The sequence below is a fragment of the Epinephelus lanceolatus genome, chromosome 1 (genome assembly GCF_041903045.1).
Source record: "Epinephelus lanceolatus isolate andai-2023 chromosome 1, ASM4190304v1, whole genome shotgun sequence".
Lineage (NCBI taxonomy): Eukaryota > Metazoa > Chordata > Actinopteri > Perciformes > Serranidae > Epinephelus > Epinephelus lanceolatus.
Window position 1 is genome coordinate 8,331,945 of NC_135734.1, and position 19,281 is coordinate 8,351,225.

The following is a 19,281-nucleotide window of genomic DNA, read 5'->3' on the forward strand; positions in this document are numbered from 1 at the left end:
ATATGGTAATATGCCACAGTGGCTACATCCATTATATCCAGTCTATGGCTGATACAGGAAAGAGCCCTCCCAAACCTGTTGTCTAAAATCGCATAAATGCTTTTTTCCTGAATTGGAACTAAGGGGTGTAGCCCTTGGACACTGGCCATATAGTGAATGTTTATCTAACTTAGTGTCTGAGTATGGAACCTGAATAATAATTTCCATGTTACAACCAGATTGTGCTCATTGGACCAAGACTGCTACAGATCTGACACCCAATACTTTGTCAGACTTTGGATCATGTTCAATAATATTTTAAACATGCATTTACCAAATCTAATTACCAGGACAGTTCTTGTATGGATGTTAAATGAGTGTGCATTTGAGAAGTTTTCTTTACCTATACCCCATTTATACTTAAGGTTTATTGAAGACAGAGTTAACCCACATTGAACCCATTGGCAAAATCACTGCCACAAGTAAATGACGGAGACTTCACTCTACAGTGTAGTTCCTTACTCTTCTTCTAAATCATAGAAATACACAACACTTTATAATTATCAAGTTAAGTTACATTTCAGTTTTACTTCGTCTTCTCAGAAAGCTTAATCACTCAGATAGACACATTTTGTGCTGCTCTCTGTCTCACTCACTATCTGTTAAATTACTTTTATTGTCAAAGCCAGGTGGAGTCCAACTCTGTTCACCCCAGATGAGGAGGAGGGACAGATGACAAGTTTTGACCCATCCAAAAAGGCTAGATATAGATCTATAGACCTGTGTTGGTTTTAATGGTGTATTAGTTAAATGTACAAAAATGGCCGCCTCAGTTGTTTTTATACTGCTCAGTTTCCCCCTCTGTCCCTGCCTCCAGCAAGTCATCACTTCCCTCATGCAGGCCCATGCATTTCTGAGAAACCTTTAAGACCTGCCACACGATGCCCTCTGACTTCCCCACCAATCCTGGTGAAGGAGGTTTTGAGGAGATAGTATTTCCTGAGATGCTGTGCAGATCCCTCCATGGTGGAGTCAGAGGTCAGAGGTCATGCTTAGCTACAGAGCAGAGCCCCTGAGCTGATAGGGATTTAGTGGCACGTCAGCAGAATGAGCTGAGTCATCCAGTTGTAACACTGAAATATATTTTCCTCCTTAAACTGGAATCTCGATGAAACACATAAAGCATCACAATAAACCAAATCCAGTGAATTATTTAGCTGCAGGTGTAGCTGCAGAACATCTTTTTTTTGTGCAAGGTTGAATGTGTTGACAGTAAGAACCCCCTCTGACAAACACACTTCACACTTTAACTGAAGTTTCAAACAGGAGCAGATAACAATCAGTGGGAAAATTCAAAACTGAAAAGGTCAAGACAAAACGCCTGACAACTCAGAATATGTTTTTTTTTTTTAATAGCTGCCAAATCTCTTAGATAAAACCACAATTTACATCATCGGTGGATGGCTGAATCGTGACCCAGTTCCTTCACATTTGGCATACTGCAGCAAAGCAAAGCATTTGTTGCATCATCTCATCCCCACTTTATACTACAAGCATCTGCATCTTTCTACTTTTTGTCAGTGAATGTTTAAAGAAACAGTGGCAAGAACAGTACAGTGCTTTGTTGTCTATACAGGAAGGATGGTAAAGGAACTGTCCACCATTTTGGGAAATGATGTTTGAGAGAAATGAGAATTAGAAACGTAAAAATAGTTTTAGCGGTAGTTAGCATCGGAGCTACATTTGCCCAATGATCATTGATTGTAGTTCTGTTCTTATGCTTGAGTTTGATAGAACTTTGTTCCGGCTGGTGACGAGCTTGCCTGCTTAAGCTTCAATCACACTTACTGCATCTGCAGAGTTTCAGGCTCACCATGACCTGGATGACTGAGAATCTTCACCAACAAGTTGCTAAACAATTTGGGAAGAATGCCCTTTGGCTAGTATGGCAATTTGAGAGATCATCCTGGACACAGTTTAAAGCCTGCAACTGCACACCAGTCCGTCAGAAATGAAGAAGCCTCTTGGATGAAAGGTGAACTGTCTTCAAGGAACTCAAGCAAGTCCAGTTGCCTATGATTTAGCACTTAAGATCATAATGGCTGTCTTTCCAAGTACTTTACCTTCCACTAAGCTGAAAGGATAAGGCTGATGTTATTTTGTGTTTTTCTTCCCAGCACCAAAACCAACAATGTATTAGTCCTTATGATTTCCCTCCCCTGTCTGTGGCTCTTAGCCCCAAGCCCATTGCTTCCTAGGATATAACTCTTTAAAAACAGCCCACAAATATATAGTTGTATAGTATTTTCATAAATAGCTGGTCAGCAAATGTCACTCAAACAGGAGTAAATAGAAGTAAATGTGGATTGTTCCGCTGGAGAAAACTGCAGATTAATAAACATATGCATATGCATATGTGTGTGTGTGTGTGTGTGTGTTCATGATTATGAAGGAGCATGCATTCAGTGCAACACAGTGACTCACTGATGTATTTCTTTTTTCTTTTTTTCAGTTTTTAAGCAACAGTGGAGCTCTCTGGCATAGGAACCAGATGATACAAACACAATACTTGCAGATACATTCATTGGTATTTAGACTTTTAAAGGTCTTTTTTGACAAGAAAAAAATACGAGTAAATCCTGTAATTTTTTTTCTGAATTTATTATTTGAATTAAGACACAATCTAAGATCTGAATGTAAATTAAGTCATAGTTTAAACTTTGTTACTTAGTCTCACTGATGTGCTTTTCAACATGGTAGTGCCGAACAGACTATACTTTCATGTTTATTCTCCAATTTTAATGCTCTATTATGAAGGCATTTCAATTTTCACATGAGAGGGAAAAAAAGAGAGGACAACACCACTTACTGTCAGGCTAATAAAATTGCTTTCCCTCATGAGTAAAATGACTTTACAACATATCATCAATTTCCATCTTCATTTACCCACTTCAGTGCCGCAGCATATAGGCCTGAGCTCTTCATGATGCTGGCTGGTCTTGAATGGTAAAAGGGCTTGACAAGGAGCACGCAAATTAGATTCGCCTCTGCCATCAGTAGCGAGCCTTGACATTGTGCAGGTCTGAAAATTAATTTCCAGTCAAGTGTGTGTGTGTGTGTGTGTGTGTGTGTGTGTGTGTGTGTGTGTGTGTGTGGTATAGAACAGCGGGCAGTGGGTAGGTTTAACCAACATATGTATATTGAATGAAACAAATAAATAAAAGTCTTCCAAAACAGGCACTCTGATATTTCAATTGTCCTGCTGACAGGGAGGTAAAGTCAATCAGTGTCAGTCAGTGTCAGCCACCCTATCGCAAAAGACGGCTCATCTTAAAACTATACGGCAAAGCACTTGTAATTATGTGAAATGGGGAACGTATATCATGGTTAGGGTTGTTTCATATTTTATATCGTTTATATTGCATACATTAAGAAAAATCTTGGCCAAAGGAACCCCTATGAGGTTAATGTGTGCAGTTAAACTTTGAGAATCAGCCTCATAATGTCTTTCAGTTAATATAATTAAAGTTATATTCACATAATAATAACTTTGATTCATTTGATTACAATGTCACTGGATAGCACCATGACTTCATACCAATAATTAGTAAAATAGTGTGCCAATAAATATTCATTAGTTTTACAATTTCTGTATGAGAAAGCTGTATATGAATTAGCAGTTTTTACAATTATCTCTAGAATACTAACTCTCCAGATTTGCTCAACAGGCCAAGCCTTGTGTTTCTGGCATTTTATGCTCACAATGAACTATACAAGATAAACATTTTAAATACAATCAATTCACTGTTACATATATAACACCAAATCAGTATTGGTCTGAGAGCAGTCTCTTTTTAAAATTTTCAATAGTTGCAGTGAATTGAAAAAACTCTTAAAATGCTCAGTCCAGTCAGTCACTCCATACTTTTATGTACAGACTTCTTTTAAGCTTTAAATGGTTCACAAAGTAATATACATCACCCTTACATTTTCTCAGTCGACTCCTACTTCAGCATACTTTCAGCTACAGAAACCATGCAGACAGTTATGCCTGTATTCACCTTTTGTCTACTTTTTATGATTTGAAAAGTACAAAGCATTTCCTTTTTCAGCCTTTTCAGTTCTTTAGGTAATGCAGTTCAGCTTCCAACTCCAACAGCTTCACTGTCCAAATTTTTCGGCTGTGCAGTGCAAAGCATTTGCGTATTAAAGTCCTATATTTTCAGTAATGCTTTGCTATTTCAGCTGACAGCATTCACATGCAGTTTCTGCAGTAAATGCATGTTCTAGTTGGTTGTAATTATTTCTACTTACATTTTCAAAATTTTAATACCAGGAGCCTCAGCTATCAATGAAATGGTGAAGAAAAGTGTGTTGATCTGAACTGCTGAAAGTTTTATCAGTTTTGAGCTCAGTTCAATTGAATGTTTCTCCCTGAAATGCTTCAGACACAGCTGACATCTCGAGGCCTCATGAAATGGTACAGTCTGTAAGTTTGCAGTAGCATCCAATACAGTTCACTTTGAATGACATGGTTGTATTTGCCAAAACAAAAAAATGCAAGCACAATTCTCCTTTTTAACATAACTTCATTGATGTCATATGATGCTATTTCACAAGATTTGTATGTTTAGTTCTTATTTTCTTCAAGTCAGAAATTAATTTCCTGAAAAACTAAAACTGTCAAAGTTGCCTTTTGGTAAACGAGGCACACATACATTTCAGATTAACTGTGATCCCACAGTGATAATGAAGCACTGGCAGAGGTTGACTGTGTGAATCTTTGTCTCCTTCTGTCTCTTTGTCTCTGTCTCTCATTCTGGAGGTATAGGGCCGTCCCTAGATAACTCTTGATTTGTCAGCATTGTGCTGGGTTTTAATCTGCCATTCTGATCAGGCAGAGGGCAGAACAGCCACGGCCCGCTGAGGTCCTGATTCAAGTTTGTCAGACCTCTGGAGGACGCGATTAGAACAAGCTAATTAGGACAGACGGAAGTTTAGGAAACTTTGGAGAAGTCATCGGAGGGGAGAGAACAAGAGGGAGACAGTGTGTGTGCGTGTGTGTGTGTCGGAGAAGGTATAACTCAAAATCATCTATAATGGGAAAGAGTGTGAAGTGTGGCAGTGTAAAGGACTTTTTATGTAACAATCATATACTAAGAAGTCTTTAGCACTGATGAAAACTTGTATTCCTCCTAAAAAATGCATTAAGTTTAGGTTGAACTGAGGATTCTGTAAAACCTTTCCTACATCTTTGCTTTTGTCCACAGTCTCCACAATGACATTGATGACTATGGTCCTGTGCTATCCTTAAGAAATACTGGCCAACAAGACCAAGGTGAGAAACTTAACTTCTAATCTCCGTCAGTGACTTAAAAATAAAACATACACCAACCAGTATGTCAGCCTGCTGTTTCTCTATTGTTTTCCTCTCTTGCCTGGGTCCTGCCCACCATTACATCAGCATCTTATGTAAGAGCTGCGATCAAACATGTGTGGGGGGGACAGCAGGAGAGCATCGGTAGATCTTAGCATCAGCAGCAGGAACACTAAGTGAAACTGTCACCGGCTCTGTTTTTACCCACAAGCTCCTGCGCTCTCGCAGGCACGACGGGCGACCAATTAGGGTTAGACAAGCGAGCGGAAATATTGAAATAAATAAACTAAAAGATCATTTGTGGCCTGAGGCTTGTGTCGCTTGCATGGTGAAAGATTAATGCTGCCCCTCTGAAAAACTAAAGCCTCTAAAGGGACAGCGGAAGTGGCTTTTTTCTCTTCTGAAGCACTGGTAAAATAAAAAAAAGGGCCCGGAGACGCCTCTGGGCCAGAGGAGCAACGAGGAGAGAGGCTGAGAGAGGAAGAAAAAGAGAGAGAGGGGAAGGCAAACATATTACAGTGACAGTGGCACATAACTGTCTTAAATCTAAAACACACACCCCCACATACAGCACGCTCTAAATCACACAGCTTTGTCATTTTGTACTTGTGAAGCTTACTGAAAACTCTAACATCTAATTCTGAGTCTAAACCAGGAGGCTTTAAACCTGCTGCAGGCCCCATCATAGCCAATGGTCCAGTGGCCCAGGGCCAGTAAAGGATTATGTCAGGCAAGTTGAGTGAAGTCTGTGTTCAGAGTCTGCAACGTCAGCAAAGTCATCATTTTCAAGACACATGCCCAATGAAATGCATCGTGATTCACTGAAATATAAGGACGACAAAATGCATACATTTTGGGATGTACCCTCAGCCTGCTACCCTTTTACACTGTGCAGCACTTATCCATAACGATGAGGTGAACTAGTTAGCTCACATTTACATAACATATTAGCTGTATTATTATTCCAAGTGCATAGACATTCTTGTGAGCCACAACTTTTCAATCAAGAGACTCTGAAATACAGTCCACCTCAGAAACCACTGGGGAAAGTGCAGATGAGGCTAACACACCTAGCCATGCTACTCAGTTTTACACAATGTATGTAATAGGGGTCCCTGGTAGTTCTCTCTTTGAGCTAATGGGTAGTCGGCCTAAATACTATTGAAGCGGCCTGATCCTGAGAATGGAAACATGGAAAACAGTGACTGGGGTATGTTTTGTATGGTTTTGTTTATCAACATTACATATTATAGGAAAACAAACAAGTCTAAAATGAACTTCACTCTGTATAATAAGTCACTACAATGATGGAAAACAGAGTTACTTTCATTTCTTAACATTTTTTTGGCTTGCCCCTACTGGCCTGAGACCAGTGGGGGGTAGATGTTACATGAGACACTGTACTGTACATTTTACAATAAAAGCCAGAACTCAATAATGTTGGGTCTTTTATAATAGCAGGGGCATGCCAGGCACAAAGAGTAAAAGGCTGGCCCCTTATTTCTGCCAACTACTTTTCTATTCTTTCATTCACTGTTACAGTAAGCTGCTATCAATACACTTCCTACAGATGCTTCACATTAAAAGCCTCCAATGGCAGGTGATTATGCACTTTGAGCTGTAGAAAGGTTTTTAATGTGATGCAGAATGTATTGAGTTTAATTGATGGTAGCTGAACAGAGATCATAGAAACTGCTAAATAGAAGCAAAGGCCCTTAATTAGTAAGAACAGTATTTGTAGGCTATGACATGTCTCAGTTGGTGTACTCATGAAATTACTACTGTGGAAATGTGCATTATCCTGTATTTATAAAGACAACACGTAAATATGGAGGAAGTGCCAAGTTTGCATTGACAGTGAACACCTTAAATATAGGCATGTTTAAAATAGATACCTAATTGACCCTTTGCTAAGCCCTGGCCCTGAGAATGTGTCAAGTTGTTGGAGGTAGCATGGAGCCTACGCTGTACCTAACTGCACTCATTTAAGAAATACTGGCACATTTTTGGAAAATATAATAATATAATAAAAAGAGTAATTTCAGAGAGAAGCAGACAGAAGGTTTTACAATTTGCGTACTCACTCAGCAGCAAAAAACAAATTAAAAGCTAAAGGCTCCAGATCATAGCTTGAGAGTGAACCACCACATCACCTGGCGACCGAGACAGAAGACACTGACAGATTTTCAGATGGCTATGCATCATTGCATTGTGATTGACATAACACTGCATTTAACGGTGTTTGGCTTCCCCCTGTGCCGCCTCCACTGCCTGGACCGCCACCTGTGGATGTGCAGGGAGCTCAGGGGAAAGCCAAACACTGTTCATTTGCACACACTGCATGATACACAGCTGGTTGAATATCGGCAGCGTTTTCCTGCTTCCCTTCACTGGTTCCTGTACAGCAGGGTAAGTCTTTACAGTGATAATAATGAAAAAGCAAAAGCAACATTTGTATACATTCAGTAGGCTATACCTTCCATAGCTAGCTAGCTAGCTACTGAAAAGTGTAGAGTTAGCTAGCTAGCTAACTCTACACTTTTCAGGGTTTGATTTTGGTTCTGGAACAGTGAAAAAAGGTATATCTCCTTTCAACTTCTCCAGGTAATGAGTATCATTATTACACTGTACCCCAGGCACAACATTTAGCTTGAAATCCACTAACCCAGCCTGAAAATGAAGAAAATCTGAAACTATTGCCTATGATTCTATGGAGCACAGCTGTGGAGTTGTCAAACCCTTGTCGGAGCTGGCCAATGCATTCGAGGGGCGGGACTTAGCAAAGGGTCAATTCTACATTTTCAGCAGCTGGGGCTAATAAAGGCTTTATTGTAATATTTACAAGAACCTAAGCCTTTGACAGGGTTATCATATTTTCCAGGACATTTTTCCTCAAATGTCTGGGACATCTTGGTCTGGGGTGACACTTAATATAAAAATACAATAAAAAAATAAAAACATTTGATTTTGATTTCCTGCCCCTGTGAAATGCAATAAGTGGATAAAAACAACCAGGAAATGTCCTGTAGCCAGACAATTTCAAGAAGCCAGTCACCACGTCTCTACTATGTCTCCTGCTGCAGCTAAACAGATTCATCACTCTTGAAGAGTGCGAGATAAGGACAGATGCCTATTTCACAATAAATGTAGGGTTTCTTTGGACTTAAAATTGTCCATGCCTCTAATCTCAATGACAAAACTTAGCATTTGATTATTATTTTCTCTTGTAATAAATACAAACCACATAACTGAGGCAGCTGTGACATTCTACTGCTCCCTTTACCCATTGCATGATGGTTTGTGGGCCCAAAATGACCCACTTCCTTTGATTAACATACGTGACATATTTACTGGCGCTGCTTTTTTGTTAACAAAACTGATGACAGTCTTATGACTAAATGTATTCTGTTTGTGCAGCTTTTACCATGTTAATGATCTCTTCTGGAATTTTCCTTTTTGGTATGTGGGCTGCTAGAGATTTTTAGTGCAGTGAGGATTTCAGCCTACACACCTGAGACACCCCATGTGTTGGACATAACAAGAATGACAAAGTCACCCACTTCATCAAGACTGGCGTCTGTAGCAAACACAATTCTGGAAAGTTCGGAACCTCCCAAAGCTTCCTATTTAAAACACTTGAACCATCTTATCTGAGTGTAAACACAGTGTCAGTATTTCTTACAGTTTTCTTGGCAAAAGACAAATATGAAAATGGCAAAATAATTTCTCCTTAATACCCAACTTTTCTTGTTATTTTCCAGCTTGTTACCAGTACTGAAAAGTGTAAGGCTTTGCAAATTTTCCACAGCATGCTTGAACAACTGGAGGCTTGCCACAAATTCCACACCGGAAAGACTCAGGCTGGTTCTCACAGAGAGACAAGCACACAAGCACACACACACACACACCTGAGTAGGCCCAGTAGGTCTCCCCGGTGGCGGCTCTCCGGAGTCGTGTCCCATCGGCCGTGGCTCTGCGAAGGCCTTGGATAGGGGCTTGGGACTCGGCTTGGCTTCCTGTCAACGCTGCGGGGGAGGAGGAGACAGGGACAGGCAGGTTAGCATAAACTGTAGCAGAGCTGCAGCGGCACTCTGCAGCCCTGCCTGGACACCTGCTGGGCAGGATGACAGCCAACTGTGTCCTTAGCTGCCTTACCACGCAAGCTGCCTCATAATAACATTCACAGTAGGAACAAAGGTCAACAACAAAGAATAACTACGTTGTGGAACTTCACTGTCTAGAAAACAGACTGAGCTACCTCACATACATTTAAGGACAACCTAAGTCCTCAGTGCCTTGTCATCCAAAACAGCATCACAAGTGAGAACTAAAGGAGCAGATTCAGAAAAATACTTTCAAATATTAGAGAATACAGATTAGACAGACAATACAGGCTCTGGCTTTTCTTATGTAGGGACTAAATATAAGTAAGATAAATGACCAACTCAAATTTCTTTGGTTCAGTATTTCTTGTCATGGCCATAATCACCTATTTCACACAGGGGCCATAGAGGGACCATTTTTAACCCATACACTACCTGCGACCCAACTCTCCAGGGTGGTCTGTGGGGAATTCCCCCTTAGGGAAATTTTGAAACAAAAGATAAGATTAGGTGTTCTCAAACCTTTGATGATTGATTGCCTTTTTAGGGAGGCAGCATATGATTGAGGGTGGCACAAGAAAAGTGCACACACTATGACTTTTTAATTACATACTTAAACGTTTGATGATATTTCAGACATATTAAACTATGACTTAATATGAATTTTTGGCATAATATACTTTGACTTTTTATGGTTTGTATTTGTTTATTTATTTTTTGACATACTACACTACTTTTTTTGTGACTTTTTGACATACAATACTGTGACTTTTTATGGTACTTTTTTAAAAATACTATACTGTTTCTTTTTATGACATTTTATGACATACTATTTTTTGACATTTTTAATGACATAGTATACTCAGGCTTTTCTCATATACTGTACATTCTCTAATGAAAATGAATGCATGCAAATTCCCAAACGTATTTGGCCTATAACAGATACCAATAACAATATAGCCACTTTTTTCTCCTGGCTAATTTTAGTGATAATTAGTTTTCTTTTGCAGTGGAAGTAACGTCATATTATGCATGCAAACTCTTATTGTGATGGCCCACCAGCAGATGGAGACATGAAACACAATGCTTTTCAATGTATGTAATATTCATGCATTGTGCAAAATAAGAAAAAGCATGTTAGCTGATTCTAATAGTTCATTTTAAAACAGATATCAGCCCGATAGCGATAATGTACCAATATTATCAGCATGTTGGCCAGTTCCGATATTGACTAATATCGATGGCGTGCTGATATTATTGTGCATCCCTAGTTTGAAGTAAGCCTGGATTATCAACAGGGCCCCGAGACCCCAGACATCTAGAGGCCCCAAAAGTCACAGGTTTACTGTATGTCAAATAGTTTTTGTAACTGCAAATTTGTAAGGGATTCTGCACCACTTCAGAACAACAGTAAATCCACAAAGGGAGAGCCAGCATTTTAGTTATTTTTTACACCTTGACTAGCCTACAAGAAAACCTGCAGCCAGTTTGTTTTATTCCAGTACAGGAGTACCAGTTCTTCTCTGGGTCTCTGAGCATACAATGAGTGTGCTGTGTGAGCTGGGTACCAAAGAGTACATACACAATTCACAGAGGGTGAGGAGAAGAAACGGATGGTCAATCGGCCCCAACAAACTAATCTGGCCATGGTCTAAGAATGTCCTCAAGAAAAAAAAAAAAGCATATACCATCTTTTACAAAAAAAAAACATAGCTCACAGCATCAGTATTGATATAATGCTGGAGTTATGATTAAGTGTAAGATTAAGACATCAATTGACATTCACATTCACACCTATGGCCAATTTAGAATCACCACTTAACCTATCCCCACCCTGCATGTCTTTGGACTGTGGATGGAAGCCGGAAAACCCACGCTGACACGAGGCATGCAAACTCCGCACAGGCCATTTTCTGTCCTGGGGAGATACAAATGGTAGAAAAGCTGCTCATGGCAAACAATCAGCCTTCATTAGGTTTACAGGTTGCCCTCAAACAAAGTAACCTTAGTTGGTGCACAGACCAGTCAGACACTAGTAGATGCCTTAAGGCTCAAAGCATTCAAAACATAAAATCCCCTCTCGCACTCAGACACATTACAGCACAGCAGCCCTTTTCTTAGAATTTAATTTCTCCTGTGTTGCATTTGGGAGTAGTAATGTTCAAATGGAGAGAAATCAAGAATCTCTCCGCTGGTTTCATGTGTGAAACTTTAAATCGCCTCCTCTCGGGCTGAGAGACCTCCTTGATCCCTGCTAAAGAAAAGGCAGAGATGGAACACTCGGCTTCTTTAAAGTGGAGGACAGGATTTCTGACAGTTTCTCTCCTAATGGCTCCACTGTGCTCTGTGATTTGGCCTTTTAAAGATCTTTCACAGGACAAAAATCATGCTAAAAGGAAATGACTGGGGTTTCTTCTAGACCTGCTGAAGGCCACTTTTAAATTTTCAATTTATAGCACATGTTAAGCCTCAGTGAGAATACAGTACAAGTCAAACGATGATTTTTCTTCTTCTTTTTGACATTTTACTTTGAGTGAGGAATACCATGCACAAGTCGTATATGTAAGCTAGATATACACAATGTAAACATTTCAACCACATCTAACCCAATTTTTAGAATCACCTTAACATCTTTTCAGCTGCAAATCACCAAAATCAGGCTCACAGAGCTTTGCTGTTTTAATCTGTTCCAACAGCAGTGGCAGACTTCGGAAAAACAAAACAAAACAAACAATACAATCTCCATGAAATCCTGATATTGTGTCCAAAACCATACTGTTTGAATTCTTCATTTCTAGTCCACAAAAATAACACACTCATTCAGAAGTCTTAAAAAAACAATGCCTGGTGAGGGATTTCTTTTTCAGACACCAACGAGAAAAGCCATCCTTTTGCAGTGGTATGATACACCACCTGACAGGAAAACAACGCAACTTAAGGAGCTGCAAGGCCCTATGGGGCGGGCTAGAGGGGTGGTGGATGGATCCAGCAAACGCCAGACTTTTCACCCAGGAACCCAGAGTTTTCCTACTGTGTGAATGTTGAGCCAAACTATGGTGTTTTTTTCTAAACCTAAAGCAATAACCAGACCGAAGATCCACACACTATTAAAAGCTCCCAGTAGTTTTTATTGTGCAACATTTTGATCCAACTGAGATCTTTGTCAGGCATTTTGAAATTTTAGGATTTCAAAGGTCATCTTGCATGAGCCAATGATTTGTGCATAACCTACATATTATGGAGGGCTGCAATCATGTGACCAATGGGAGCAATGAAGCAATTTGTAAGGAGGCTGGTTGGGGTGGTGGATGGGTCACAAAACACAAGACCTTCCCCTGGGAAAACCAAACATGCTTTTCTAAAAGCACACCACAGTAAACGCCACAACACTGAACAGTGCATCAACCACTGAGTTAATCTATAAACCCGGCTTAATATTCAAGATTAGAATCAAATTCTCTTAAATGAGTGGCGTGTGTTTATGTTTGAGTTCTGCATTTTCATTGTCACATGTGCTGGGATATGTGCTGTTGGGTTAAGTGGGGAAACTCACCTCAGGCCACCATAAATACACAGTGGCAGCATCTGGAGGAGGGAACTGCCATTTCACATTTGACCCCAGTGGCTAGCTGTGATTACAGGATGGTGTGTGTGTGTATATGTGTGTGTGGTATCTGAGTATCAGCAGGGACAGAGCAAGTCTCATCGTGCATGGACACCAGGCAAACGTGAAGGCATCAATCATGTTGTAATGGAAAGTCAAAGTCTCCAGCATTTTGCCCAGCATTGTGGAGGAGATTGAAAACCTCAGGATGAACAAAGAGTGAGTCTTTATTTCAATGACAGACACCTCTGCCCCCCCCCTCCACATCCCCCTCCCTCACCGTCTTGTTTTAATTCTTTGGGATGTAAGCGTGCCTCATGTCTGTGAATGCCAATGAGAGGCAGCTCTATGGCTTTTCTATGAATTACATTATTGATTCCCAATACTGCTCAGAACAGAAAATGTAATTATGCACAGACCCCGCCCTAACCCCCTTCATCCTCGCCAAACACATCTTCTTCTTCCCCTTCCCTCTATCTCTTTCTTGTCTTTCACTCAAAGACACACTGGGTTGAGGGCAGGAGAGGAGATGGGACCAGCATCCGGTTCAGAAGTAGTTTAGCCAACTTCACTGATACTCAGAACAGAGCTCAGAGTGTCAGAGCACCCAACGGACACTAGTTGCGCTCCCTCATGATGTTTGGCCTTGCACTGCCCTCAGTTTCTACAACCCTTCTCTCCTTCCATCACGTTAGTTTTTTGGTTAGGTCATGTTGGGGTTCAAGTGTACAACCTGCTGTGCTGTTGCTCCTGCATTACTCTGTGTGCAATTACATAGCTAAAAAAAAGTGCAAAGTGCTTTGACTGACAAAATGAGAGTCTACTCAGGGTCATAGACTTTTAGGGGACAACCCTAATCTTTTCAGACTACAATAAGAGAGAAAATAAATGCTTTGCATGAATAGACTTTTATCATCTCTAAAAAAAAATCCTTAAAGGTACAGTTAGATTTAGTGGAATTTAGTGTTGTCTAGCACTTGGAACCAGCAGAAACTTCTCTCACTTAGAATTCCTTCAGTGTTCAGTGGTCAGGAGGTTTTTACCAGGAGTCGAATTATCCACAGAGGTCTTTTCCTCTCGACCACAAACAGCCCAGGTGATTTAAACTGGTAGAAACACTGAATTAAACAGTTTCACATTACAAATCAGTGTTTATCCAACACAGTTTGGTAGTTTGTGGCAGAAAGGCAGCTTGCCCACCATGTTATTGTGTGCTTATCTTTGGCTCCAATAACTTAAAGTCCAGACGTTTTAAGGAGGAGGAGATTTTAAGCGGAAGCTGAATTAAAGCAGTTTCACCTAAAAAAAAATCAGTGTTTTTTCAATGCTGCTATCACAGACAGGCCTCTAACTCTCTTGGCTGACGCAAAAACACGAAAACACAAATGGTCCTTGCTGGATCCAGTGTTTGGTTGGTCCATTCTCTGCTACTGGGACCCACTCCCTATTTAGATACAAATGGCTCATGCTATGGTAACAAAGACAGGATTCTTATTTTCAGATGATTATACATTAGAAAATGTACTTACTCAAATTTAAATAATCACATTACACATACATTATGAGATATCAGTACAGTCCACTTGGTAGAAATATTACAGACCAGACTGTTTTCATAAACTGTTCTGTACTGTTTGTTTTCCTACGAAAAGGCATGCACCCAAATTCATACATATCCCATGTATTTGGAAAGGCTGTGATCACATGTTGATGGGAGTAAACAAGGAAGCAGTTTTAAGTGGTCTTGCAAGGAGGACGTTGGGTTGGTGGATGGGTCACAGAAACGCAGACTTTCCACTGGGACTTTCCCCTCGAGATGGATGGAAATGAGTTATTTTAAGTTACTTCCTCACCATGTTTCTTTTTCTAAACCTAAGCTCAATAATTTAACATTAATTACGTGACTGTACATTAAGGATGTAATGTAATTTGTGTGGTGCAAATTTCGTAGGATATCATACAAATCATTCTTTGAAGATACATTATACTGATATCCCATGAGCGAGATAGTCAAAACTACTTCTATGACTAGAGATTGATAAGATTTCTTTGTCGACCTTTTGAAACAAGTTGCTTTGAATTGGATGAATAAATTTAAACCCATGAACAGTCCATTTAAAAGGCTTTACTTATCCAGTGCTGATGCATCATTAAGGGAAGCAGACAGGCCCAAACTGAATCCCATCCCAGGTAGGGAGGTCTCCAATGGGCTTCTACCACAAGAATAACAAATGTATAAGTCAGTGACAGCGCAAAGAGACAGCAGGCGGATTGGAAACAGAGGTGAAGGACATTGAAGGAGATGAGGAAGGAGAGGAATGACAGATGAGAATGGGAGGAGGAGGAGGAGGAGGAAGAGGATAAGATGTGGATCAAAGCAAAGAGATGGGCTTAAAGAAAGCCAGAGGAGGAGGGTGACAGAGAAGCTAAAGGAAGAAGAATATAGAGTAAGGAGAGTGCATAAGTAGGAGAAGAATTAAGCACAAACGATGAAATTACATTCCTCTCCTAGCAACAGTTACCAGGTCACTGATGGACAGCCCGCTGCATGGCAACCACTCAGCGGCAGAGAATGAGAGGAGAAGAACAGTGGCCTACTATTGGGCTGAGGGGGGGAGAATAGGAGAATAGGAAGAGACTGAGGGAGGGAGGGAAGCTGTAATAGTGTCAAGGGGAACATTTTCACCACAGAAAAATAAAATGTTCTGCACTCCACTGTATGTATGTATAAATATTAATATTATAGGCATTTAGCTGATGCTCTGCCTCACAGAGAAAGAAGCAGCTCTGGTAAAACAAAGAGAATAAGCGCTGAGGAGAGTGTTGGAAGTTTGATTTTCAGGCTTTGTCACATTGCTGTGTCAGTCTCACTAACTTTTGAGTTCTCAAAAGCAGAGAACTAGAGGAAGGCAGAGCTGCTGTTATGACAGGAAGGTTTGAACGTGATAACTAGAAGGTCTATATTGTCAAATGAAGAAAGCCTGCTCACGATGAGGACAAGTTTTTATCATTATTCCACAGATAGATAAAATCACTTTAAGAGGAGACATGGATCGAAAGGACTACACAACTAAAGACGATGACAAAACAAGCTTTCCTATAAGGAACAATGAAACATCTTGAATGTCACTTTGTCTAACCGAAGCAGAAATTTATCTAAGACAGCGCCTCAGAGTAGACAAGAATCCTACTTAGCATCCAAATACTGACAATCCCATCCACAATGCTACACAAGAACAAAGACAATATTTCAGTCCACTCTGTAATACAATGGAAAGCTGCAGAACAGCTGAGTGGACCTTGTGATGTGATTGTTTATGCCAACTATTTGTGGTTATAACCCATGGTTAGGTTTTAGTTTGTGGCATTGTGGCAGGAAACTGCAACACCTTTGCTATTGTTACTGGGAGTTCAACGTACATTGGGCACAGATTAGGAATGATGATGGAATTGTTAAAGGAGTTGTATGCAACATTAAGAGCACATGTACGATTCAGAATCTGGGGCAAGACTGTCTACACACAGTTCTCAATATAAAGGAGGCTGAGCCAGTAAATAGCAGCTATCGGTGCAGATTCCAAAAACAGCGCTAACAACAGCAAATGTGCTGAAAGACGCTGTTAAAGGGATAGTTTGGATATTTTTAAGTGGGGTAGTAGGAGGTACTTATCCATAGTCAGTGTATTACATACAGTAAATGTCTGTTGGCATGGTCCCAGTTTGAAGAAAGGGCAGAGGTGCCAACACAGAAGCTGAGCTATGTACTGCTGTCATGAGGTCAGAAGCAAAAAATATTTCAGCCATCTAAAAAAAAAGTCCCACCTTTGTTGTATTGGGAGTATTTTCACTGCTTTAGGGAACCATTAACAACCACCCCCATCTATGCTCTTGTCAAAGTTACCAGACTCCATTGACAAAAGAGGTAACTTTAGCTCGCTGAACACAGGAGCTGCTGGTCTACCACTGCTTCAATCAGTTACTTAGTAGTGTTATTTTGTGACTTTGGTGAATCTGGACTAACACTTTCAAATGCCAAAGTCACACAATAACACAAAAAAACAACTGATTGAATCAGTGGTAGACCAGCAGCTCCTGTGTTCAACAATGTTAAAACACTGTTTTTCTAATGGGAGTCTGGCTTTGAAGTTTGGATTACATTACACAAAGAAGGAGCATAACTTCATTCTCTGCTGAGGATGCCATTACTCCACTATAAACATAGCAAACAGTGGTTGCATACAGAACCTTGAAGTGGAACCAAATTTTATGTTTCAACACCTGCTGCACAGTATGTTTTTCTCATAGAAAATATTTTGTTATGACCTATATTCACGTGTCATCCCTCTCTCACACACACACACACACACACACACACACACACACTACCTTATGCACTATGTTTAGTAGTACTGTTTTTCTGCTAGGTGGTACTGCAGGTTTAGATTCAAACTTTTCCTCATAAAATAGTAACAACCACTGTATTGGTTTTCTGCATAAAGTAGTGCAATGGTACCAAACTTCCTTTTTCTTCCCATCCATCCCTCTTCTCCCTTCACTGCCTCTGCCCCTCCACGCTCTCAGACTAAACCCCCCTCTCTGTCAGAGCTCATCTGCATCACCACACAGCACACACACAGAGAGGAAGATATAAAACGTTCAAGCCATATATATGGAAATATATGTGCCATCCTCACGGTAAAATGCCATACAGAGGACAATCCAGGGGCCCAATGCATAAACAATGTGTACGCACAAAACCCATACATACGCCTTTTTCCACACATAAACTGGTATTTATAAAAGACTAATGTGCAGTATGAATGTGCGCACCTCACGCATTCTGCAGACCAGACATACGCATGGTTTTAGCTAAACTAGCTGTAGGTGATATGATAAGGAAGATATTAAGTATTACGGATCAGATTCCTTAAGGAGCAACTCTGGAATCTGAGCCAAGGCCTCAAAACGAGGGTGCATTGTAGACGGGAGGTTCTAGATGTAAAAAACGGATTGAGACTGAAAACATTGTTCTTTCGGTGGTTTGCCAACTTCACTGATTGTTTTATTGTTTTTGCAGTTTGTAAAATGTCTATCAAAGACACATTAATAAAGTTGATCTTATTTTTATTCACCTTCCTGTCAGTGATTGTTTAATTTTGTCCCGTGGAGCACTTTGTAAAGTCAGTTTCCACATAACTGCTATAAATTAATCACTGATCACCCTTGTGACATTTACTAATAATGATGATTGAGATTTTACAGTGATGATGGTTTGCAGAATTGTAAGCAAATAGTGTTAAGGATGCTACAAATATCTACAGCTGTGCATAATGATATCCCGGTCTCACTTCAAAGTCCTTGAAAACCACTGCTTGGTCAGTGACTTTTGGTGTCAGACACCGATAGAAAAAGCTGTCCTTTCACATCAGCATGATATGCGGCAACAACCACTAACTTTCACACCCGAGGCCGGCATTCGCTTCCTGTAAGATTGCAAAGTCAAACCACGTTCTTTTTTATGAAAACCAACCACGTGCTTATGTTGCCTAACTCAACCAGTTGTTGAAGTAAGTAAAAGTCAATTTATGGTGTTGTCCTGACGTAGTGCAAACTGTATATTTCCTGTGAAAATGGAGGTGTATTTTGAAAACAGACAAAGCATGTAACAGGAGTTGACATGGCAATCCAAAACATCAACAACCAACGCACCCAGGGTACCTTGCACGTCATGTGTGGATGTGGAAAGTCCATGTCCAGACTTGTCCAAATATGATGAGGTCAGGTTGAGAATGTGTTGATAATTACAGCTGCTCTGGCATCGTTGGTGAACCTTGCCGATGCTACTCAGTCATTGAAACAGAACTTTTTTACTGTATTTTTCATTGGCATGTCAGGTGAATGGTGAAATGACACAGGTATGGATATACAAACATATGTTTAAGCGAATTTCTACACCCATATATGGTGAACAGTGAGTGTGGGAATGAGGCTTGTGCCCGTGCGCGCAGTGCCACAATGATTGAGATTTATAAAACAGAATCAGGCGGACACACGGCTTTATCAATCTGGCAAAAGGAATGCATATGCACATATCTGTCTTTGTGCTCACATAGTTTTGGTCACAAATCCACACAGCATTTATTTTTTTTATGCATCTGGCCCCAGGCTTGCAGCATTTTGAGTGTTTTAAAATCAGGCATGATAATGTACACACAGAC

At 40.3% G+C, this 19,281-nt stretch overlaps 1 protein-coding gene across 1 annotated transcript in view; it reads right to left on the bottom strand.

The window, feature by feature from the left end:
- Positions 1–19,281, bottom strand: part of LOC117256754 (receptor-type tyrosine-protein phosphatase gamma-like) — a 621,431-nt gene that overhangs the window by 483,311 nt on the left and 118,839 nt on the right. The window contains exon 2 of the mRNA XM_033626372.2: positions 9,265–9,381. Within this exon, the coding sequence (XP_033482263.2) occupies positions 9,265–9,381 (117 nt within the window). The remainder of the gene's footprint in view (positions 1–9,264; positions 9,382–19,281) is intronic.